The following is an 18,573-nucleotide window of genomic DNA, read 5'->3' as shown; positions in this document are numbered from 1 at the left end:
ATCTGCTGGCCATAAACTGTCAATTTTGTGGATGGTTTTACGTCTGCAGGCTTCATGCCAATGGTACGATGAACTTTGTTGTTATATTGACTGGTAATTTTAGGAAGAATATTCAACCAACTGTAATGGTTTTGAAATGAAAATTGTCTATAAAGCCAACTTTTCAACGTCCTGACGACTCTTGCCGCAATTGCAGCCTTTTTTGTGCTGAATGTTGAATAATGATTGATACGGTGCTCTCTCATTAGCGATGAAAATTTTGAATTATAAAACTCGGTACCGTGATCATATTGTAAGTTCCTTGGGACATGCTTCGCATCTTTCAACAAACTTGCCATAGCTGCAGTAACTGAATCAGCAGTTTCATTTATCAATGGTCTTGACCATACATACTTCGAATAACAGTTGATTACTATGAGGATGTAGCTATGACCGTCATTTTCTCTAGCATATGGTTGCATTTCCATCAGATCCATCTGCCACAAGTCATAAAATCCTTTTATTATTGTCTTTCGACGGGGAAAATTTCGATGCGCCGGCTTATGTATTTCCTTCACAACCTGCCATTTTGCATCACTCATATTACTGCTATATGGCTTCTTCGAAGTTATGAAGTTGAGGATACAGTTCGCTACTGTTCACGTGCAGATTTAACGACTGACTGTTCAACTTCAATAACTCGCTCCGTCTACAGGTTCACCAATATTCTGCAACCGCTTATTCTGAATGTCATATCACCATGTGGTATGAGAATGAATCCAACACCCGATCTTCCAACAAGTGGTTTACTAACACATCCCTTCTACCCCCAAATTTATCAATTGTGATGCGCTTGTTAGATCGTCTGCGAGTAACTGAGTCAGCTTCATAAATCGTGTTCATTATATTACGGTCAATAGACTAATCCTTCTTCACGTAATTCCTCCATTATGGCCAATATTTCATTATCGTGCCCGATATGTCCAGCCATTCCTGAACTCCAAAGCAATGGAAGGCGATCAACCAGTTTTTCGAGTTTATTTCAATAAACATAATCTATATGCTTATTCCTGATATATTCTTTTTGAGTGGGTATTTTGATTATGCCGGCACCTTCTCTACTGAGGTTCTGCAGTGGATAATAGTGGTAGGATTATTTCTCGATATTTCTTCCAATTATTTGATAGCCTGTTTTCCCCCATTGTATTTATATGCTGTCTTCGTTAATTTGAGTATATCACCATAAGTGGTCATATCGGAAGAGGGGATATTTCCCGATGGTACTTTCATGAATAATAATCCATATAGTTTTGGGGTACCCTGATAAGTGGCAATAGTTTTATCATTTTTCTTGAACACAATTTCCTCATCGATGAACTCCACATCAGCTACACCCATTTGTAAATTTCCCGTTTCAGTGTTCATGTGTACTCCAAAGACGGTATCGTATGAGGGATTTACTGATAGTAACTTCGAAAAATCCTCTTCAATTTCGGTTTTAGCTCACCTTCAACTATATTTTTGGCGGTGAGTGGTGTAGCACTCTTTGTTGTCTGCATCACCTGATGCAGGTGAGATGCTCCTCCAGTATGGGCAGATATTGCTGTTATTATTGGCTCATAGATTCTTTCGAGTGCTGATTGATCACCTAAGCGACTATTCTTGATATAATTTAATTCCTTCCAAACGGCATCTGTTGCTTCAATTAACTTCTTTTCAAACACATTTCATCATCATTTTTTCCCTCCGTAATGTATTCACTTGAATATGTGTACAATGAAGCGTCGTCGACACTATCTAGCACTCGAATGATTCAATTGTTTCGAAAACGTCAAGGATATATGAAAGCATCAACTCCTTTTTGATAACGTCCATCTAGCACTACTCGATCCTTATCAGTTACTGAAAATCCATATTTATCCTCCCAACATCTCGCACACATATCTTAAAATTGCTTGTATGTCGCATCTGGTGACACGTGGTCAGAAAAAATATGATTGAGATTCATATTATCTTGTTTGAACAGTACAATACAATTTGCATTATCTCGAATCAATTGTTTCGGAACTCGTGAATATGTTTGGGCTAGATAGAAGCAATCCACATTTTTATGACGACTCATACTGAAATATGATCGTATAACATCCTGTTTCTCACACATCACATAATCGAAAATGAATATTGAATCGGTTTTGGCATCTGCAGGCTCTACTATTTCAACTGCATTATTGGCGAAAGTGTAAAATCCCAATCCTTCAATCGAAGCTAATTCTTCACGTGAATACTCATTTCTGAGTTGATAAAGGGACTTTGTATATAGATAAACATTTGCAAATCGTAATCCTAGAGGGTGAGTCAGTAGAGAAATCATAACATTCGTCTTGCCGCAATTGGAAGGTCCGATAATCAGACCGCGAATGGATAGTGGAAGTAATGATCCATGACGCTGTTTCACACCGCTTTCCGATCCGCCACCCACCTTTTCATCGAAATTAGTATGCGCATTGTATGACAGTTGGAGACTTTATAAGCAGGTCTCCATATCAATTCCTTTATTTATGGGGGTTATGAGCCGATGCAGATCTCCTGAGCAGCATACAAATAAAGCAGGTAGGGGATTGGTCAATTCCCTCATCAGTAGTCTACCTTTGGAATTACCTGGCTATCAGTATTACGGCCCTGGCACCAAATTTCAGAAAAGATTGGCGAGAGGTGATCCGGGTGTCAATCCACTGGATTCTGCATGCCGAAAACACGATAAGGCATATTCACAGAATCCTAACCATCTTCCAGCTAGACACTTAGCGGATCAGGAGCTTTCAGAAAGTAATTGGAATCGATTCAAGGCAAAAGACGCATCTATTGGAGAGAAAAGAGCCGCTTGGCTAATTACGAATATAATGAAGGGAAAACGGCGATTTGATATGGGTTGCGAGTCACCATCCAAGCAGTCACGAATACAGAAGAAAAAGTGTCCTACCAACAAAAAAATCAAAAAAAACTATTTAAAGATTCTAAGGTGGTTTTGGAATCGTTAAGAAAGTGCGTGATATTCTACACAAAGCGGGTGGAAGTGAAATTCACCTAAAAGCAAACTAGCTAAATGATTGGCCAATATTTTGTCGTAAAATACTAACAATGCTCTGATGCTCATTTTTTCTGCCGCCAAACAAATTCCCTATTCTTTTGTGTATCACTGAACAATTATATGTTCAATATTTTTTTCAATATTTTTCTCACTGTGAATCTATTCTTTAGTATTTATCGATTTTTATTGTATTTATCATTAAATATTCGAATCCTAAAATCATGAAATTTTGATTATGTCCTTCAGTTTGCATATCTCATAGTTAAACATGCTAACTTCAAATCTCCGTCTTTGAAATTTTCAACTTTTTCAGACGTGTCAGTGAAATTATAGATAACAATCACAAATATTTTTCCATACCAATTTCTCAATTAGCCTTTTTATATTTTTAACCATTCTTCCGAACATGACAAACAATATTGAAAATAATATGTACTTGATCAGTTTCAAAATATATATAATTGATCATAACGTAAAATTGATTATTGAAATAATAATGATCATGGGAATCGTATTCCAAATACGATGTTTGTTCAAAAAATATTCATTTATTTATGTATATTTTCCCTCCAAAGTTTTCCTCTAAGATATACTTCACTCGTGCCAGTGTTTTCTAGAAGCAGCTCTGTTATGCACATTCTGCTCATTGTTTTGTCATTGAGCTCTCTCAGCGATTCGGTTTTCATCTCCTCAATCGTCGCAAAACGCCGTCCTTTCATGGGTCTCTTCAATTTCAGGAACTGGAAAAAGTTGTAGTTGATTACGGTGTTGTTTTTGGCCAAAAAATTAGAAACAAGCAATGATGAGTGAGCAGGTGAGTTATCGTGATGTAAAAGCCATGAATTGTTTTTCCACAATACTGGATATTTTCTTCGAATTATTTCTCGCAAGCTGCGCATAACCCCTTATTGCCGGTATGACCATATAGCAATAACTCCAATGAAGTACGCCACGGTAATTTAATTTAAACATTAATTTAAACATTAACCGTATTTTTTTAACAAACCTCGTGGATACTAAAATACAGAAAATATTTCCATTTACAAATTATAATTGACTTTCTCAAATCGAAGAATTTATGAGAAAACCATAAATCATTTAGTAATGATCCTTCGAATAGTTATTCAATTTCTTGAGTATCCATTCCATCTTCCTTCAGGAAGCACTAATACATTCATTTTCAAAAGGATTGACAGTTTTGTAACCTTCATTGAAATCCCGTAAATAATTGCGAAACTTGAGTTTCGCATTGTTCTATATTCAGTCTCCCCGAAACCAAGTCCGGCATGCGAACCAGAATTCTGTACCGGATAAAAATGCTATACTTGACTTAATTTTGTTTCTGAAGAAAGGTTAGTTGGGTAACAGGATCATTAAAAAAAAGACAATTGTTTTCTTGCCAACGTTTCGAATTTAAATAAATTTTTCTTCGGGGCTCTGTAACAATGAATTTTCATAAACATACCGCCCACAAAACTTGTACAATTATTATCGTTTCAATTTCACAAGAAATAATGAGTTCTTAATTGAATCACTCACCGAAAAGTAATTTCTTCATGTTAAGGAATCACACGTTGAAAGGTAAGATCTCGTTAGTCCTTAGCTCGCACAAGTTTCACAACTTCTGAGAGTTGTCGTTCGTATGGGGGCGTCTGCTGATTAACGGAAAACAGATTTTAATAGTACTATTTTGAAAACTGTTAGATATATTAAAAAAATTAAAAAACACCGCAACGACCAAATTTTCGAGACATCAATTTGATTTTTACAATGTTTTTTTTGTATATGTGTTTGTATATATATTAGCTCAGAAATTGGTTTCGAAAAATGAACTGTTGGAACATATTCTGAGTTGGGGTGATATCCGTTATCCCAAATATAATGGCGAAATAGAAAACGATAGTTAAAATTAGAACGAGAACATTAAGGGACTTACTTGGATTCATCGTGGTCGTCTGCGTGAAGAATAGCGTTGGAAAGGTAGCTTTCTGTCTGAGGAGTGGATTCGGGAAGCCCCGTTGAAGGAAATATTCGCTCTTGATAGTGACATTCACAAAATAAAACACTTTTGATGTCCACAAATATATTTTCAATGACGATTACTTCGACATGAGCCCCGGAGTTCATTCCGTTGGATACTGAAAGTCAATATATCGGACAAATATGTTTTTGGTAATACGATGTTTTTTTGCCTTTCGGAAGGTCATGAACGTCTCTTGTGGGTGGAACGTTGCTTTGTCCCCGTAATGCTCGATAGAGCGCGAAATATTTATATTTACAAAATAAATAAAACTAAATTACCAATTGGGCTTTCCCAAACAATATGTATCCATTATGTCTAATGGTTTTTAAAATAGTAATATTAACACGAAGAAACTACTCTTCGGTGAGTAATTTAATTTGGAACTCATCATTTCTTGTAAAATTGAAACGATAATAATCGTTTTGTTGCCAACGTTTCTTCATAAAAATTATTGTATCACCAAACTCGTTAATTGATTTTATTTCTTGTTTTAGGTCATACGGGCACGATACTATTATATATCAAATTATTGAATACACACCGTTATTGGACTCTAGTAACATGACCAGTAAAGACTGGATAAGAATAGCTCGAGATATAAAAGTATGTATATGATATTATTCAGTTGAAGTATTTTACAAATCATTGCATCTTGGATGAATACAGGTTTTTTTACTTGAGAAGGATTTGCCGAGCAAATTTTTAATCGAAACTCCCTATCAGTAGGGAAACGTACCGGCTTCATTAAATAATGGCCACTCCCAATAACGCGAGATAAGTGATCGTTGGATCCCAGAATCGTCTGCCATGATTAGTGTAATGAATTAATAGGCTATTACTGTTATTGGTTCATTTCGTTCACGAAACCTATTAAAAGTGACATTTCGCAATATCGATAATTACCGCAAATCTGTCCAGAAACCGAAAAATTGTTATATCACGAAGTATTTCAAATTTTTGGCAAAATAAGTTTTTGGCTTTCTACTACTCCATCTTGATACAAAAAATGTGAGAATCTTCCAAAGAAAGGATTGGAGCAATCAATTTCAAAAAATTAACTATATACAAGATGTGTAGATCATGCAAAGAAGTAACTTTCAGACACAAATTGGAAGAGAAAGCCCTCTCAAAACCGCTTTTTTCATAATTTAATTACACGAAAGAAAAATACTTTCGAAACAAATACTTTTATATGAACACTGAATCATACGAAAAAACTTTCCTCCATTTCGTTTGTATTCTATACATTCGTATAGAATCGAATCAAATACCATTCACAGGATTTCTACACAAAAATTGATCACTCCTAAAAATTTAACTCCTTTTAATTTAATCAAAATTTGTTTCGGAAAATATCAACAGTCATTAGGACGTTGAAGTTTCTTAACCAGACACTGGGTTTTTTCAATGACAAACAAGTACTCATTATTGTCAGTTCTGCTACTCTCACATAACATAATTGAATGTATAAAGTTTCATAAAGTTCACGTACAAATCGAAACTGCACTCTCTCCTACGAACAAAAAATCAAACAGAGATCGCGAAATCCTTCTTAATTTATATATTCAACATTCGTAATACCCACTGAAACAATTGTTTTTTTCATAAATCCGATGTGGTCTCAACATAAAATGAACGGCAATCCCCAGTAGTGGAAATTCATGCCATTCGAAAATCAAAATTTTTTACCTTTTCAACTGCGATTCCCAGCATTACTAATTTATGGAAAATTGTTCAAAATGCATCGTTATTGAATTTCATATACAAGAATTATTTCAATCGCAAAGTGGACTCTAAAGGGTTTGAATTTGATCCGTATTGATGAAGAAATAGGAAAACAAATGAAGAAATAATCTTTTCTGATACTGCTTCTTCTGATAAATGTGTTTTTAAAGGGGCAATAGTGTTATCGACTTCAGTTATAATGTTTATATGACGAGATGATTATTCAGCAATTACGCAAAAATTCGAATTTCCATTTGATTTTTCAATAAGTATATACTTACTTATTTCAGATGAGATTTTTTTCGAGTTTGTGAATTAAATATATGTGTGAACATTGGAATAGTAGATGGCCAACAAACATTTTTTTTCAACAATTTTCTTATTTTTCTCCAAATGGTACACTCTTCGGAAATGAAACAATTTTCTCCATCATTCGATTCATCTTTCACTAGTAAATTTTCAATTAGCCTAAGCAAACTGAAGAGTAGGAGGTCGAAACGTGGAAATACCCAAAACATTTATTAGAAACTATGATTTGTTACGTGATGTTATGTGAATAATTTTCAGTAACGAATCGTTACTGAAATCGAATTCATTTGTTTCAATGTTACAGGTTCAGACTTCCATTGTCTTTAATTGAATTTCACCAGTTCGACATTCATTGAATAGATCACATTCTTCCAAAGTTGGTATACCATGTTATCAAATTACGTGTTGCAAGAACCGATGATAACATACTCGTTGAACAACGCTGTGCTCTGATTCCATTGATAACTTTTTGATTCCAAATTTATATGGGAAATTTTAAAATTTTTCATTATTATCAAAACTTTTCATTACATTTAAAAAGTATTACCCCTTAGCTTTCTACTTCTCCGTTATCATGAGAAAAGATAGTCCAAAAAAAGAAATAAAAAATATAAATTACGTCGAAAATGCTTTTTTATCTCCTCTTCAATTTTCAAACTTCAGGAGTAGGAGATTTGAGCCGGTTCTAAGCCTCCCCCCACCACTATTATTCGCTTTTTTTTGTTGTTGTTTAGTGAAGTCAAGGTGATGTGACCTTGAAGCGTCTGGTGTATGGATCGTTCAGAATTTTTTTTCCGGTTCTGGGCCTTCCCCCACCACTATGACGTATTAATTGCTTTTTTTATTGTTAAATAACATCAAGGCGATGTGACCTTGAAGTGTCTGGTGCAGGGATCGTTCAGTTTTTTTTTCATATGAAATTTTGTGTGTGTGTGTGTGTGTGTGTGACATAGTGACGTAATTACAATTACTTGGTGTGTGGGAATGCACGGTACAGGGTTTACATCCTTCAGTTATGTTCATGAAACATGACCTTGAATATGGAATTCAACTTTGAGATTAGGGAACTAGATTGCATACATGGTAAAGTCAGGGTTTGATATTGTCCTTCATGTGTATTCTATACCTGTTTGTACAGAATAACCACACGTCTGCATACGACGAAGATCCATCGACTGATGAGCGGTCCTTCTTCACCAGTTTGGACGGTACCCATCGTGACAGAGAGCGTATACGTCTGCACTCCGTGAAGTTTCAACGACCACTGTTTGCTTGTATCGCCTTCTGTGGGGGAGCGCCTGTGTTCGACGCATCGAGTTGGCTTCGACCTTGATCGACCTTGATCTACGTCACACCCTTAATGTACGTCATAAGGTAATAAGGATAAGGCGACTTTGAGGTAGTGTTTTGGGTTTGACTTTGAATGACTTTCATTCACACTTTATATTTTCACAGCTACTTTGAACAATGTTCAAAGTCGCATAACCTTGGGGGTTGACCTTGAGATTTTTAGTCTGTCTCGGTCACATCAACATTGAAATGACCTCCACATACGTCACATGATGTTGACAAGGTGACTTTGAAGAAGTCTTTTGAGTTCGACGTTGAACGAGCTTTATCTACTTCACACCCTTGAACTATGTCAGAAGGTGATACGGTCAATGTGACTTTGAGATAATGTTTTGGATTTAACCTTGAATGACCTTCATTCACTTCCCATATTTTCACGACATTCATTGATTCATGTGATTATTTTGACTTTGAAATGACCTCTACATACGTTACATAATGTCGACAAGGTGACTTTGAAGAAGTCTTTTGAGTTCGACGTTGAACGAGCTTTATCTACGTCACACCCTTGAACTATGTCAGAAGGTGATACGGTCAATGTGACTTTGAGATAATGTTTTGGATTTAACCTTGAATGACCTTCATTCACTTCCCATATTTTCACGACATTCATTGATTCATGTGATTATTTCGACTTTGAAATGACCTCTACATACGTCACATGATGTCGACAAGGTGACTTTGAAGAAGTCTTTTGAGTTCGACTTTGAACGATCTTCATCTACGTCACACCCTTGAACTATGTCAGAAGGAGATACGGTCAATGTGACTTTGAGATAATGTTTTGGATTTAACCTTGAATGACCTTCATTCACTTCTCATATTTTCACAACCTTCATTGATTCATGTGGTTATTTTGACTTTGAAATGACCTCTACATACGTCACATGATGTCGACAAGGTGACTTTGAAGAAATGTTTTGAATTCGAACTTGAATGACCTTCACCTAAGTCACACCCTTGAACTACGTCACACTGAGAGTAGTGTGACGTACCACGACCACAATCGTATCATATAAAAGACGAGTTGTGATCGTGAACGTCGTCATTCAGTACATGAGAGCGCATCGAGATGAATTCCGAAAAAATCGCAGCTGTAGTTTGACTTTACGAGAAACTTCGTGATGAACAAAGTTGTATAAAATTGAATTTCCTACAATTTCGATCCCATCAATTTTTTCTTCATAGGTTCGATATTTGTATCGATTTAAATCTGAAATAAGTAGGGGGTGAAATCTTATAATGGAATTATCTCATTTATTTTCAATTTCACAAGAAAAATCACAATGATCAAAGTAGTATGAAATGGAATGAAAGACGAGGAATTTTTTTCCACATTGTTTATTCCAAGATTACAAACTGCTTCTTCTAAACTAATTTGAATGTTTATCTGTCGTCATCGTCTTCGAATTGAAATTTAGGGAAATAAATGTTGATTATGTCACCATGTCGTCAACTCCTTTCTTGATCCGCTTCTGAAGATCCTTCACACAGTTGCTAATGTGGGCGACTTCCAGCCGGTACTGTTTCGTTGAATCACCCTCAACACGGTACTCCTCATTGACTCCGACGATGTCCTGACTTCCCCTTTCAATGTTGGTTTCCACCTCTGACAGTTCAGCCAGCAAACAACTTTTCCGTTCGACTAGTTGTTCCTGTCGAACCACAAATCGTCGCTTGCGTGTGGCAATCTCTGCCAATCTCTCATCGCTGTCCCGGATCACTAGTAGCTTCGTCTTCCTCTCTCGGCATATTCTGCCGAGTTCGAGCACGTCGTTGACTAAGTTGCAGCTCCTCTGCGGTGTCGGTAAGTCCATCTTGCTACCAGAGGGTGGGACGGAAGTTGTCCCCTGAACAGTTGGCACAGGCATCGGTGGCGGAGATAGTATGGATCCGGCTCTTGGTAGATTATGCGGTCCGGTTGTGGTCTCTAAAGATATCATGGTGGTGGGCATCGGTGGCTGAGGTACTATGGATCCGGCTTTTGGTAAGTTATGCGGCCCGGTTGTGGTCTCTAAAGATGTCATGCTGGTGGGCATCTGTGGCTGAGGTACCATGGATCCAGCTTTTGGTAGGTTATGCGTCCCAGTTGTGGTCTCTGAAGATGTCATGGTGGTGGGCATTGGTGGCTGAGGTACTATGGATCCAGCTTTTGGTAGGTTATGCGGCCCGGTTGTGGTCTCTGAAGATGTCGTGGTGGTGGTTGGCTCAATGTTTAATGCAGTGGATGGCATCTGCGATGCCGTCGGTGGCTGATTTTTCGTATTGACCGTCTCGGACTTCGAAACGGTGGTATCCAACGTAGAAGGGGCTCGCCACAGGGTCGAGGTCATCGGCGGCTGCCGATAAGGATTCGTCTCATCCCATATTCTCATATATTTCCGCAGCTCCGACTGCTTTGATTTCACCTTCGGCTCCACCTGCTTCGACTTAGCGGCGGACACTCTTTTCTTATTCGATTGGGGGGCAGCAAACTCATTATCGCTACCGTTCGCTGTCTCTCTCTTGTTGGCCCTCTTCGAACCCTTCTCCGCGTCTTTGCTGGTGCTGCTCGTTTCAGAAGAGGGGGTGGTTGAACGAACATCCTCCATTCTGCTACATCCAGGTCTTGGAGTTGTCACCATCACAGGTTCTCCAGGAAGGGGGCTGAGTGGGAGTTCTACATGGAATTCCGTTAGGAAGTCCACGATATTCTCTGGTAGCTCTGATCCCTGCACCAACACCACATCTTGCAGGATATTCACCTTACCCTTCTCAGATTTGCCGGTATCAGTGAAAAGAGGCATACTCCAAGCTAGAAATTCACAAAATAATTAGAATGGAATATAATAATAGACAATAATAATATATCTGAAGAATGGTTGGTTGGATAACAGGATCAATTTTTTCTCAAAGAAACAATTGTTTTCTTGCCAACGTTTCGAATTCAATTAAATTCTTCTTCAGGACTTTGTAATAATGTAGTTTCATGAACATACCTCCCACAAAAACTTATACGACAAGTATCGTTTCTATTACTTACCGAAAAGTAGTTTCTCCGTGTTGATATAACTATTTTGAAAAAACATTAGACATATTAGATACATTTAAAAAATAAAATAAAAAAAATTGCAATACCTTCGATAGAACACCAACGCAAAAGGACATGAATGTATAGACTCCAATTACTTTTGTTACAATGGAACTATTTACAAACAAATTTTTCGAGTTGGTAATGGGTAATTGTATATCAACCATTTGTGCAGATTTGGTCATGGCAGAACTACAAAATATATGCATAAAAAGTTAACAAGCAAAAAAAAACACCCCAAGACATGCAATCTAATGTAGTGTACAAATTGAACTGTGGAAGGTGTCACAAATGCTATGTTGGTCAAACTGGACGGTATCATAAAACACAAGTTTCAGAACGCATGACAGACTCTGAGAAACTGAATATAAGCAAAAACTCCACAGCCCTGATTGAACATGAAAAAGAATATGCATACAATTTTGATTTTGAACATCCAGCTGTTCTAGATGTTCAACCATATTTATAAAAAAGACTCTTGAGCAAAACACACACACACACACAACCCATCCATATATGAACCATCATGCATCAGATACTTCAAAGGAGGGGGGTGGGGGTTAGAACCGGCTCAAATCTCCTACGAGAGATTTTTGAAATATTTTTCCAAACATAACTTCCACAGTAAAATCAATATTATAGGGAATTGGAAATCTAGAACAATTACCATTTCCAATTCTGATTTCCATAACAAAAATCTCAAATTGATTGAGAATTACCTACTACAAATAATTTTTCTAAAGCCCTCATTAGAAAAATAATGACAGAAAGAAGTTCCTCTTCCCAAAATACTGAGGTGAAACCCAAATATCACAAAATGTCATTTATAGAAAATTCATCTGATAAACTTGGAATGATAGTCATAAGCAATCAAATTAAAGTAGCCTTCTTAAATGGAAGTACAGTTGGAAAGCATTTTTTCTTAAATAAAACAAATAAAAAACACCCCAAGACCTGCAATCTAACGTAGTGTACAAATTGAACTGTGGAAGCTGTCACAAATGCTACGTTGGTCAAACTGGAAGATATAATAAAACACGAATTTCAGAACACATGAGAGACTATAAAAAACTGAATATTCGTTTTGAGGGCACCCTGCGATTTTGAAAAATTTTTTGAATTTACTTACGTATTTCGATGCGTAGATTACGAATCCGAAAGAAAAAAGCTGCGCTCTCATTCATTTACAAAGTTACATCCTTTCAAAGTTCAGAAAAATGCAACTTTTCATCTTCCTTTTTCATAAGATAAACTACTTAAAAGCACAAGCGTTTATTGAGTAGGTCACCTTTACACCTTATTCTCCCTTAATTGACACTTTTCAATTCAACAATCAATATTTTTCTTATAAAAACTTAATTGGATATTGAATACTTGCATCAGTCGTACCAACTATGTCATTAACCTTAAAAACGTAAAATATAGAGATATGTAACCAAAAAAGCAGCTCCGTACATTTTTTAACATTTTTATTGGAAAAATGTTGATTGTTGAAGTGAAAAGTGTCAAGGAAGGAGGAATAAGGTGTAAAGGTGGCCTAGTGAATAAATGCTTGTGTTTTTAAATAGTTTATATGGTTAATGAATATTACTGGAGTTTTTTCCCAACACCAAATCGTTATTTCTACACCTCAACACGTGTTTCGATCACCGAGTGATCATCTTCAAGAGGAAGATAAAACTATGAACTACACAAAACTAAAGCTATTTATGCTATTCAGGTACATCATACAGGTAGGTAATCAGTATTACCACCCAAACAAGTGTACCACCCTAAATTAATTTTACAAGAAACCGTTAGTAGCAGCCACTAACGGTTTCTCGAGGGGTATTGTAGATGACATAATTAGGAAAAAGAAGTTTAGGTTGAGAATGAACGAAATCTCGACTTTCAGAAAGGACAAAAACCAAGATAAATACATCTCAGTTCCATACCACCAATATACGAAGAACTTTGGAAATATTTTCAAGGAACTAGGTATGAAGGTGGTTTTTAAATCATACACTGCAGAGCCTTTTGGGAAGTCCAAAAGACGAAGTCGAGAATTCGGAAAAATCTGGAATTTACGAAATTGAATATAAGGAATGCGATGCAAAATATTATGGACAGACAAAAAGATCTATTCAAGTGAGATATTAGAAACATATAGCACACTTAAAATATGGAAGACCTGAAAAATCAGCAGTCACCCATCATATTTTGCAACAAAACCATTTCATAAACTTCAGTTCTTTAAGATTAGTTAGACAAGTTAACAACAACAGGCAACTAGATGCCTATGAGAGTGTAGAAATAAGTGAACATAATAATATTATGAATAACGATAACGGACCAATACCAAATATCATACTGTATAGCTTGTTGAAATAATATTGTTGGGTTTACTGATTACCACAGAAAGACACATTGTAAATATATTTAGATATGCAATATTGTGAAACTAATTTCATATAGCTGATATTTGTTCTATATATAGCAGTTACATTTAAACATACATAAGGACATATTGTAAAATAATAGAAAGGCCAATTGTAAAATTAATTTAGGGTGGTACACTTGTATGGGTGGTATTACTGATTACCTACCTGTATGATGTACCTCAATAGCATAAATAGCTTTAGTTTTGAGTAGTTTCTAGTTTTATCTTCCTCTTGAAAATGATAACTTGGTGATCGAAACACGTGTCGAGGTGTAAAAATAACGATTTGGTGTTGGGAAAAACTCCAGTAATATTCATTACTACACCAAAGGTAACAGTACATCATAAGTTTATATGGTGAAAAAGAAGGCTGAAAAGTTGCCCTTATCTGAACTTTGAAGGGCCGTTACTTTGTAAATAAGGGAGAGCGCCGCTTTTTTCTTTCGGAGTCGTAATCTACGCATCAAAATACAGAAGTACACTTAAATCGCCGGGTACCCTCAAAACGAATATTAACCCAATTACTTTAAGAATAGTATTGGAAAACTTGAGTTCTGGGTTAAAATAATCACCAATAACGCCTTATCTTATGGTTTGTACTAGATAAATATATTTTTGGTCGTAGAAAATAGCGCAACTCAAAATATTAATCGATAAATTTTCCAAAAAAGTGACTTGTTTTTTTTAAATTGATTCTAGTTATTAGAGAGTCGCACTGTAGATATTTCAATTTATAGAAACACTGTACTATTTCTCCATGGCATAAAACGTATTATCTAGCGAATTTCTGATAATTTTGAGATCTTTGAATTTTTCATTGATTGTACATTCATTTGCTTTCGTAAATTATAGATATTGTGATGCAATGCAGAATTTCGACATCGACATTGGCCAATGTTTGGTATGGTCTATTACATTCTACACCAGAAGTAGGTATGCTTTTTTTTTGTACAGGATACAAGTGTCTTCCTTGGAAATAATATCAATGTATTCTTCACCTTGGATATTATTTCCTGGAAAGTAGGCATATTTCAATTCGATAAGTAGAACACCTAGATAATTTACCCCTTCTGTTGCAATGTTTTTTATTTTATTTTTAAATGTATCTAATATGTCTAATGTTTTTTAAAATAGTTATATCAACACGGAGAAACTACTTTTTAGTGAGTAATTCAATTAACCTTATTATATAATTTCTTATAAAATTGAAACGATACTTATCATATAAACTTATGAAACTACGTTGTTATAGAGCCCTGAAAAGAATTCGAAACGTTGGCAAGAAAACAATTGTTTTTAGAGAAAAAATTGATCTTGTTACCCAACCAACCAATCTTCAGAAAAATTATTGGTTCACTGAATTAGTTAACTGATTAATAATATACTTACAGTTTCGATTCGTAGATTATGACCACAACAGAACACTCAAAAATTAATTTGGAAGATATAAGGTTAGAAGAAACAGTTTGAATGATGCTAGCTTTCGACTAGACACACTTTTATATTTAAACCACACCTAACCTCCCTCCACATATCACCCCTACTTCATCTAATACTGGAGCTGAATACTTCACGAAAAAAATTGTGATCGATAATGTTGTATAAAATTGAATTTCCTACAATTTCAACTCTATAATTTTTGTTTTTCGTATGATCGATTTTTATTATTTGAACCTGATAAAAACTTTGTAACATTACAATCATAATAAATCTCATCTTTACCACATATCTCACTTCCCCCACAAAAGTTATTATAATTCTTGTGTGAATTGAATGGGTTATATTTTTAGGAGTGATTAATTTTTGGAAAAAAAGTTTTTGGCTTTCTACTACTCCATATCGATACATGAAATTAGGGAATCTTCCAAAGAAAGGATTACTTCTTTCCTTTCTTTGGAAGATTCCCTAATTTTATGTATCGAGATGGAGTAGTAGAAAGCCAAAAACTTTCTTTCCCAAAAATCCTTGTGTGTATTAAACATTCATACTCACTCACTATAAAATAATCGTGAGTCAAAGCATAATGATCAAAGTTGAATGAAATTGAATTTTCAACAATTTTGAAGGAATTTTCATATCCTTTTATGCGAATAAATTCGATAGAACTATTATTATTATTATTATAAATTTTAAACCACAATAATATTATAGAAAATACAAATGGGTACAAAAAATTTCTTAGTGAACGAAATGAGGTTGTCAAACAATTATAGCCTACATTTTGGTATGTCGTCCTCCACGTTCAATACAAATTATGGTTCCTCTTCTGACATCTGTAACTGCATTTTTAATAAATCGAGGATTTATATTTGCACAGCACTCGCGAATGGTATTTTCCAGATGTTGTATGTCAGTAAATGGTCTACTTCGGTACACTTTTTGTTTCAGGTAACACCACAAGAAAAAGTCTAAAGGCGTCAAGTCGGGTGATCTAGGTGGTCAATAGTGTTCCCAGTTACGTCCAATAACTTTGTCTCTGAACATTTGTTGGAGGGACTATTTTACGGTATTGTATTGGTGCGCCATCAAGCTGATACCATAGGTCGTATTTAATACTTAAAGGTATATTATCTAAAACTTCACTAACCTCATTATTTGAAAGGTTGAGATAATCGACGGATGATAAATTTTCCCTAAAGAAAAATGACCCAATTATTTGATCGTTAAGTATCCCACACCATACATTAGTATTCGACACTACCATGGCATGCATTTTATTTGTCAAGATCTACTTAAAACTTTTATTCGACGTGATCAGGCATTCTTACCGCCCTAGTTAGTATTTATAAATAATCTGTAAATACTGAATATTGAAATTTTAATGTAATTTCAACTCTAGTAATTTTATTAATACTTATTGCAGTTTTTGAGTTGTGTCTGCTTTTTCAAAAAATTTTCAACAATTTTGAAGGAATTTTCATATTCTATCTTATTTTTACTATCACAAATTTCATGAATCAAATTCATGAAAAATTTTCTTTAAATGAATAGGTAGATACCCACTGAGTTCACGAAAATTCATTAACAGAAACAGCTGATACCATAGGTCGTATTTAATACTTAAAGGCATATTATCTAAAACCTCACTAACCTCATTATTTGAAAGGTTGAGATAATCGACGGATGATAAATTTTCCCTAAAGAAAAATGGACCAATTATTTGGTTGTTAAGTATCCCACACCATACATTAGTTTTAAAGGAATACTGATCACCATGCACATTCAACTGTGAAATTGGGATTTTCTTGGGCCCACCATGAGAGTAAATGTGTGTACAGGATACAAGTGTCTTCCTTGAAAATAATATTGATGTATTCTTCAGCTTGGATATTATTTCCTGGAAAGGACATATCGCTGTAATGCAGTTATATCAATTACATCGCGGACGCTGATTTTCGAAAATCAATACATTTCTTTAAACTTGACATCAATAATATCCATTGAAGGTGTCTACCATTGTGAGTCGTGAGAATATCCTGTTTTTTCTTCATTGATGAAACATAAAAAAGATTCATTAGACGCCACCCCAGTGAGATTGCGTCTCCACAAATATTCCCACACATTCTATAGCATGTAAACGAATATTTTTTTCAATGCATCCAACATCCAGTTGGTGAAAGAATATATATATATATATATATATATATATATATATATATATATATATATATATATATATATATATATATATAAAAAAAGTTAATTCACGATGTACAGATTTTATTAGACGCCACGTCAATGAGGTTGTGTCTCCAGAAAATTTCCCCACACATGCTATCCCAAAAAATATAATTTACGATTATGGCTACTGATAAATAAGGGGTTCTACCTGCTGAAATGCAATGAATCTTTTTTATGTTTCATTAACGAAGAAAAAACAGGATATTCTCACGACTCACAATGGTAGACACCTTCAATGGATATTATTGATGTCAAGTTTAAAGAAATGTATTGATTTTCGAAAATCAGCGTCCGCGATGTAATTGATATAACTGCATTACAGCGATATGTCCTTTCCAGGAAATAATATCCAAGCTGAAGAATACATCAATATTATTTTCAAGGAAGACACTTGTATCCTGTACACACATTTACTCTCATGGTGGGCCCAAGAAAATCCCAATTTCACAGTTGAATGTGCATGGTGATCAGTATTCCTTTAAAACTAATGTATGGTGTGGGATACTTAACAACCAAATAATTGGTCCATTTTTCTTTAGGGAAAATTTATCATCCGTCGATTATCTCAACCTTTCAAATAATGAGGTTAGTGAGGTTTTAGATAATATGCCTTTAAGTATTAAATACGACCTATGGTATCAGCTGTTTCTGTTAATGAATTTTCGTGAACTCAGTGGGTATCTACCTATTCATTTAAAGAAAATTTTTCATGAATTTGATTCATGAAATTTGTGATAGTAAAAATAAGATAGAATATGAAAATTCCTTCAAAATTGTTGAAAATTTTTTGAAAAAGCAGACACAACTCAAAAACTGCAATAAGTATTAATAAAATTACTAGAGTTGAAATTACATTAAAATTTCAATATTCAGTATTTACAGATTATTTATAAATACTAACTAGGGCGGTAAGAATGCCTGATCACGTC

General features: G+C 35.0%; 1 protein-coding gene across 2 annotated transcripts in view; it reads left to right on the top strand.

Moving 5' to 3' along the window:
* Positions 1-18,573, top strand: part of LOC111508878 (L-asparaginase) — a 137,655-nt gene that overhangs the window by 77,823 nt on the left and 41,259 nt on the right. For both annotated transcript variants that reach the window (XM_074178061.1, XM_074178060.1), the window contains exon 3: positions 5,585-5,693. In XM_074178061.1, the coding sequence (XP_074034162.1) occupies positions 5,585-5,693 (109 nt within the window). The remainder of the gene's footprint in view (positions 1-5,584; positions 5,694-18,573) is intronic.

Source organism: Leptinotarsa decemlineata, unplaced genomic scaffold (genome assembly GCF_025532065.1).
Source record: "Leptinotarsa decemlineata unplaced genomic scaffold, Ldec_3_MD MMD2_tig00003348_RagTag_RagTag, whole genome shotgun sequence".
NCBI lineage: Eukaryota > Metazoa > Arthropoda > Insecta > Coleoptera > Chrysomelidae > Leptinotarsa > Leptinotarsa decemlineata.
This window is presented reverse-complemented; position numbering and strand designations above follow the sequence as displayed.